General features: G+C 55.6%; 1 protein-coding gene across 1 annotated transcript; it reads right to left on the reverse strand.

The window, feature by feature from the left end:
• Window positions 1-480: 480 nt before the first annotated feature.
• Prph (peripherin) lies at window positions 481-4,132 on the reverse strand. Its single transcript, XM_026782479.1, is given in 9 exon segments — window positions 481-830; window positions 1,395-1,474; window positions 1,660-1,709; window positions 1,804-2,024; window positions 2,107-2,307; window positions 2,310-2,492; window positions 2,899-2,994; window positions 3,158-3,218; window positions 3,553-4,132. Coding segments are annotated over 9 exon segments (1,512 nt in total). The 5' UTR covers window positions 4,107-4,132; the 3' UTR covers window positions 481-764.
• Between the last annotated feature and the right edge of the window lie 2,799 nt (window positions 4,133-6,931).

Raw genomic sequence — 6,931 nt, forward strand, 5'->3', positions numbered from 1 at the left:
TTCATAATGTAGATCAGGCTGACCTTGAGCCCACAGAGATTGGCCTACCTCAGCCTCCATTACACCTAGCTTAGTTTATTATTAAAAAATTTTTTTGCATTTTTCAAAAAATGTATTTTAGCTGAGTGGTGGTGGCACATATCCTTTAATCCCAGCACTCGGGAGGCAGAAGCACGCAGATTTCTGTGAGTTCAAAACCAGCCTGGTCTACAAGAGCTAGTTCCAGGACAGCTCCAAAGCTACAGAGAAACCCTGTCTCGAAAAAAAAAAAAAAAAAGGAAAGAAAGAAAGAAAGAAAGAAAGAAAGAAAGAAAGAAAGAGTTAGTTGGTTAGTTGGGATACATTTTTGTTTGTTTTAAGTTGAAAAGAAGCAGAGAGGTTTGAGAAAACCCAACAGGGTCCTCTGGAGTCATGAGTGCCAAGAAAATGAGTCAGAGAAGAAAGGACCCCAGACAAACACAATAAGAAGTTTCTCTCTCGGTAGCAATTTTATTTGGTTTCGAGACTCACTGGCCCACCTCACTGGCCATGGGATCATTCTCAAACAGATCTATTGTCGTGGGATTCTTCTGCCTCTAACAAGGACAAGAAAGCTATAGGTCACATCATGTGTGTCAGGGCAGGGAGAACCCAGACACTGTGTCAGGCTGCAGTTTGGCTAGGAGGGAAACATGCCACATGCAGAGAGGGGCTGGATAAGGACCAGTTCTGGGGCTTGAGCTTAAGAGTAGACTTAGGTCAGGGTCAGCGCTCTGGATGAGGGCTCAGTAGCTGTGAACAGAAGACTTATCCAGTTCACTGTGCTGTTCCTTCTGGGACTCTGTCACCACCTGCTGGGGGCAAAGCATGCAAGGGGAAAATTCAACAGCACCTTCCTTGGGATCAGCTTGCTGAGGTTACAATTTATCTCCTCCTCCTCCTCCTCTTCCTCTTCTTGACTTTTCCAGACAGGGTTTCTGTGTGTCCCTGGCTGTCCTAAAACTCACTCTGTAGAGCAAGCTGCCCTTGAACTCAGAGATCTGCTTACCTCCCCTCTGCCTCCCGAGGGTTGGGACCAAATGTGTGTGCCACCACCACCACCTGGGTATCTACTCATCTTCTGTCTGGTGTCCCTCCCTGACTCAGCAGATAGAGGAACTTGGCATGAAAACCTTACCACCTGAGTTTGATCCCTGACTCTCACAGTAAAGGGAGAGAACTAACTCCTGAAAACACCCTCTGATCTCCACATGAGCATATGACACAGGTGTGCCTGCACACACACACCCAGACCTTCTATCTCCTGTCCCTCACAAGAACCATGTACTCTCAGCATCCTAAGATCTGTAGCCCATCCAGATCAGGACTCAGAAACATTAAAAATGTGAGGTTCCAGATCAAGGGTTTTAACTCACCTCCCCATCCCGGGTCTCAATAGTCCTAATCAGAACCATCTTACGGCTGTGGCTGTCCTGGGGAGCCTCCACCTCAGGCACTGGAGAAAACAGGAGACAGGACATGGTTAGGATTCTCCCCTTTCAGGCTCCCACTCCCACCCCTGATGGCCAGAAATCTCACTACATGAGGAATAGGAGTCAGTCTAGGATGAGCGTGGCCAGAGTAATCAGGGCAGAAGGTAGAGAGGAGTTGCAGGCTGGAAGCCAGACGTGGAGGACTCACCAGTGGTCTTTAAACTTAGGGAAGCAAAGGAATGAACTGGCACTGAGATCCTGTGGGCAAGGCACACAGCCTGATTATTCCCTTCGCTGGGCCCAATGCCCTACCCTACCATCCCTACCCTATCCCAGTAGCCTCTCCATTCACCGGCTCTCCTCCCCTTCCAGCAGCTTCCTGTAGGTGGCGATCTCGATATCCAGGGCCATCTTGACATTGAGGAGCTCCTGGTATTCTCGCAGATGCCGAGCCATCTCTTCCTTCAGCTGTCGGAGTTCTTCCTCCAGACGCGCAGCGCCGGCTTGGTAGCCTCCAGCCTCCAGGGCGAACTGCTCCTCCAGCTCCCGCAGCTGTCTGAGCAGCGCCTCGTTCTGGGGTAGGAGAGGAAGAAAGGGGCAGTCGGAAAGCCCTTCAGCCTTCGCCCAGAGGCCCAGGCAGCAGCGGAATACTCACCGTGCCACGCAACCCGTCCACCTCACATGTCAGACTCTGGATTTGACGTCGGGACTCGTTCATCTCCTGCTTGGCCTGGCGTAGGGCCTCGTGGTTGCGGTTGGCGGCGTCGGACAGGTCAGCATACTGCTGATTGGCAGACGGGTCCAGCTGGGATGCGAGCCATTCCCAGAGCCTCCCACCCCAGGAGCCCCCAGAGTCCTCCCCCACTCTCGCACTTTGGACTTATACCACTCCTCTGCCTCCTGCAGATTCTTCGCTGCGATGTTCTCATACTGCATACGGATGTCCCTCAGCGCCGCAGTCAGCTCTGGCTTCACTGTCGCCTCCACCTCCACCTGCTGAACCTGCTGGCTCTCCATGCTCACCTGCAGATCCCGAAGTTCCTACAGGCCAGGAAAGGCGGAGGTTGTGAATAGAAAAGAATGCCTAGCTTGTAATCCCAGCTTTTGAGAGGTTGAGACAGAAAACTCACTAGTTCAAGACCTGTCTGGGCTTTGAAACCATGTCTCTAAAGAGGGGGGGGGGAGGCACTAGGCACTTGCATGAACAGAAGGGGCGCTAGGGAGTGCACGTGCACCGGATTCTGAGATCTGAGCCCAGGATGCTCTTAGGCAGGTTGTCAGGTTCAGGGTGTAGATACCTCGACCGCCAACAGGTGGCGCATGGGTGGGAGTCAAGCCACCTGTAGCCCGGGTAAAGGGTGGGGTTGTCATCACGCAGCATCCCTGTCGTCTCCGCAGCTTCAGCGAGGCCTTCTCCCAAGCCTTCCCAGACACCCCGACCACTCACCTCTTCGTGTAGCTTCTTGAGGAACTCAATTTCATCCATCAGAGACTCAATCTTGCGCTCTAGTTCTAGGCGGGACAGGGTGGCGTCGTCCACATCCTTTGTGAGTGGGAATGGGTGTGCAAGAGAAAGGAGAGCTCTTCAGGCAGAGGAAGGGCCAGGCCTTCCCTTTCAGCCTCTGAGCTATGAAGTTGCCTCCCCTAACCCACCGATGCCCACCCTGGAGACGCTGCTAGGGGTGCAGACGGGGGCCCCCACTCACCTTACGGAAGAGCACCAGGTTGTGCTCCGCATCCTCCCGCTTGCGGGATTCTTCTTCTAACCTAACAGGCAGAGTGGGGAGACACTGAGCTGCCCAGTCACCTCCCAGCCCTCCCGCCACATCTAGCACCCCGCCCCCCTCTGCTCTTGCATCTGTCCTGGGTCCAAAGCGAGGAATTCAGCCTGCCCGTCTAACGGGCTGGAAACAGAGCGCGGGGGGGGGGGGAGTCCCCTTAATAATCGGCCAGTTCCACCTCGAGGCATAGTGCTGGGAGGGGGCCGACCAGGATGTTACAGGCACCGGCTGGGGTTGACCAGCGGAGCCACGCCCTAGGGCTGTTGGATCCGGGGGGAAGAAAGGGAGAAGCGGAGGGAGCAACTGGCAGGCCCTCTGACCTCTGCTTGAGCGCCGCCAGGTCCTCCGCCAGCGCGTCGCGCTCCACCTGCACCCGGTCGCGCTCCCGGCCCAGCAGCTCCAGTTCGCGCCGCAGCTCCCGCAGCTCCTGCTGGCACAGCTGGTCGGCGCGCGCCGGCTCCTGGCCCCGGGCCTGGCTCAGCTCTCCGCGCAGGGCTGCGTTCTGCTGCTCCAGGAAGCGCACTTTCTCGATGAAGTTGGCGAAGCGGTCGTTGAGCTCCTGTAGCTCTTGCTTCTCGTTGCTCCTTGTAGCCAGGAACTCCTGGTTGAGGGCTTCGGCCATGGAGAAGTCGAGGCGCTCCGAGGGCAAGCGCAGGGCCCCCGCTCGAGGGGCACGGAAGCTACCCAGTCGCGCAGATGAGCTCGGGGACGCCGAGCCCAGCAGGCGGCTGCTGGAGAAGCGAGAGCTGGAAGAGTAGGAATAGGCCCCGGGGGACAGTGAGGGCGGTGGTCCGAAGGTCCGGCGGTACGAGGTGGAGCTGATGGCGGACCGGAGGCCCGACGAGTGATGGCTCATGGTGGCAGAAGATGGCATTCAGCGCTTGGCAGAGCTAGGCCGGGCGGGAAGGAGCTGCAGACCGATGCGGGGCAGCTTTATAGTCCTGCGGTCTCAGGGGTGTCGGGGGTGGGGGGGCACGACAGCTCCTCCCACTGGCCTGACTACAGACGGGCTGTGTGGGGAGGGGGATGCCCCACCCTGCAGAGCGAGGACACCACCCCTTCCCTCTCCCGGTTCCTGGCACCCTGCCTACCTGCTTCCCCCTTGTTGCTGACAGAGATCAGGGATGCGACAGCGGGATGGAGATAGGCTAGGGGTCAGAGCTTCTGAGCATGACTCCAACGCCGGAGCCTAGGGTGGGAGGACATGACTGCCCCGGGATGCCCCCTCAGAAGAGGAGGTAAGAATTAGGGAATAGGAGGGAAGTGAGGTTAAAGGGCAAGCTTTTGACTATGAGAAGGGAGGTAGGTGGAGGGAGAGCTAACTTGGCCTAAACCGGGGAGTTTGCGCCTACCCCTGCCTCCTGAAGCTAGGGTTCTTTTTTCACCTGTTGTCAGCTGCCCCCACTACAACCAAGAGAAATAGGGGACAGAAGGGCTGGGGCCGAGGGGGCTGGGGCAGGGCTTATCTCCTGCTCCCCAGGGCACGGTAAAGGGCTAGAGGTTGGCGCCAGCTCTGCAGCTAATGGACTGACTGACCAGCTCCCCTCCCCCTGCCCTTGTCGGGCAGAAGTTGCCTGCTGATGTTTCCACCTTAAAGACACAGCCCCCAAATTTGGATTTAACACTTTCAGCAAGGTGGGCACTTCACAGGGGGTTGAAGGTGTCAGACTCCAAGGTGTATGCCATGGCCTGTAGTGTACTGTCTGGCCTTTACTGGATTCTCTCCCCCTCCACATTGACTGCTGCTCAGTCACCAGCCTTACGGGAACTAGAAGAATTTCCTGAAGTAGGAAAGGGAGGGGGCTGGAGGGTAGCAGCTGCCAGGGCTGAAAGACAGACAGACTGGCAGGAACCAGTCTCCAGAGCTGAGGAGGTGCAGGTGCCCAGAAGGGAGAAATGATGGGAAAGCTACCCACCCAACTCCTAGGGCAGGTCCACAGACAGATGCCTTTTCCCCATTGAGCCATCTTGTAGATCCTACCAACATGTATTGTGTAGCCTGCTCCGGATACCTGTGTGCACAGACTTTACACAAACACACAACTACACCCCTTAACACTAACACACACACACACACACACACACACACACACACACACGAGGTAGCAGGAATCTAACTGGCCTTTGTGTGTAACCCAGCTTGCAGAGTGCAGACACAGGCTGTCCAGGAGTGGACAGCGGCAGTCTGGGTGCTCTGCAGGAGAAAGGATGCTGAAGTCTTTCGGGTTTGTTTGGAGCCCTGTGTCTGCTGGGGACTCAGGGACTCTGGACTCTCAAGCAGGACAGGTCTACCTCCGATGCCCTGAGAACGAAACAGGTGTGAGGTGGAAGAAGCAGGTTTGGGACTCAAGGCTAGATGCCTGGCTGGGATAAGGAGGGCGGCTCCTTGCTGGCCAGCTCCTTCATACTGCAGGGCAGAGAGCTCCCCCACCCTCTGTGTGTCCTCTGAGATGAGCCAGAGCCAACACCCAGCCTGAGCGCTGTTTTACATCCCTGGCCATCCTCTTCTCTCCAGGCCCCTCCTTCCTTCCGGGCTATTAGTCTTTCTCCGCTCAGCTGCCAGGCCCTGCTCCCTGATGGATCTAGTTTGGTTGCTAAGGGAATGAGAAAAAGGATGTAGGGAAAGACGAGCAGGGTGAATAAACTAGGGCCTGCCCACCCCAGTTCCTGGGGTGGAGAGAGTTGGAGAGAGGTAAGGTCCCGTCTGGGCTAGGGTAAAAGGGTTGGCAGGTCAGAGATGAGGTTGTGGGAACCTGGTGCCTTGGCATTTTCTATTGCAGTCCTGGGCTCTGAGCAATTGCTGCCATTGGCGCGGAGCTCCATCCGACCCAGACTCCAATAGCAGATGATGAGTCCTGGAGACACAGAGAGGGCAAGCCAGGCCACTGGAGGACCAGAACTGCCCTGTCTGCATTGGGAGCCCGCGGCAGGCCTGTGCCTTTGAGACTAGAGTTCCTGAAGTAGAGGCTGAGCAAAGCAGAGGAAGTCCTGGGCCCAGGGAGCTGCAGATGGAGTTTTGTTCAGCTCTGCCCCTCCCTTGCGTACATCTCCAGCTCACTACTCAGAGGAAAGGGACCAGAAAACCTCACAGAAGGGCTCTGCTACGGTCGGATGAGGAAGGGCCCTTGTGGGGGACACAGTAAAGAAAAGGCAGAGAAGGATTCATGCCTAGTGGCAAGCAGCCAGGCCTGGGCTCTTGGAAGAGAAAGACTGAGGATAAAAAGCCACGGGTACGATTACTCTAGCTGCCGTCCTTCCCACCCCTACTGTAGAAAGTCAGCCCCCTCGCTGACCTTCCTTTGCTCTCGGTAAAACGGGAAATACAGCCTCAAAGCGCTGGAGGACTAAATCAGTGGTTCTCAACCGTCCTAATGCTGCGACCCTTTTATAGGGCTCCTCGTGTTGTGGTGACCCCAACCATAAAATGATTTTGTGGCCACTTCATAACTGTAATTTTTGGAGTTTTGTTTTGGTTTGGTTTTTTGTTTGTTTTTGTTTTTCGAGACAGGGTTTCTCTGTAGCTTTGGAGCCTACCCTGGAACTAGCTCTCGTAGATCGGGCTGACCTCAAACTCACAGAGATCCACCTGCCTTTGCCTCCAGAGTGCTGGGATTAAAGGTGTGTACCACCACCGCCAGGCTAATTGTAATTTTGTTACTGTTATAAATTGGAACATAAATATCTGATACACAACCACTA

This window comes from Microtus ochrogaster, chromosome 15 (genome assembly GCF_000317375.1).
Source record: "Microtus ochrogaster isolate Prairie Vole_2 chromosome 15, MicOch1.0, whole genome shotgun sequence".
Lineage (NCBI taxonomy): Eukaryota > Metazoa > Chordata > Mammalia > Rodentia > Cricetidae > Microtus > Microtus ochrogaster.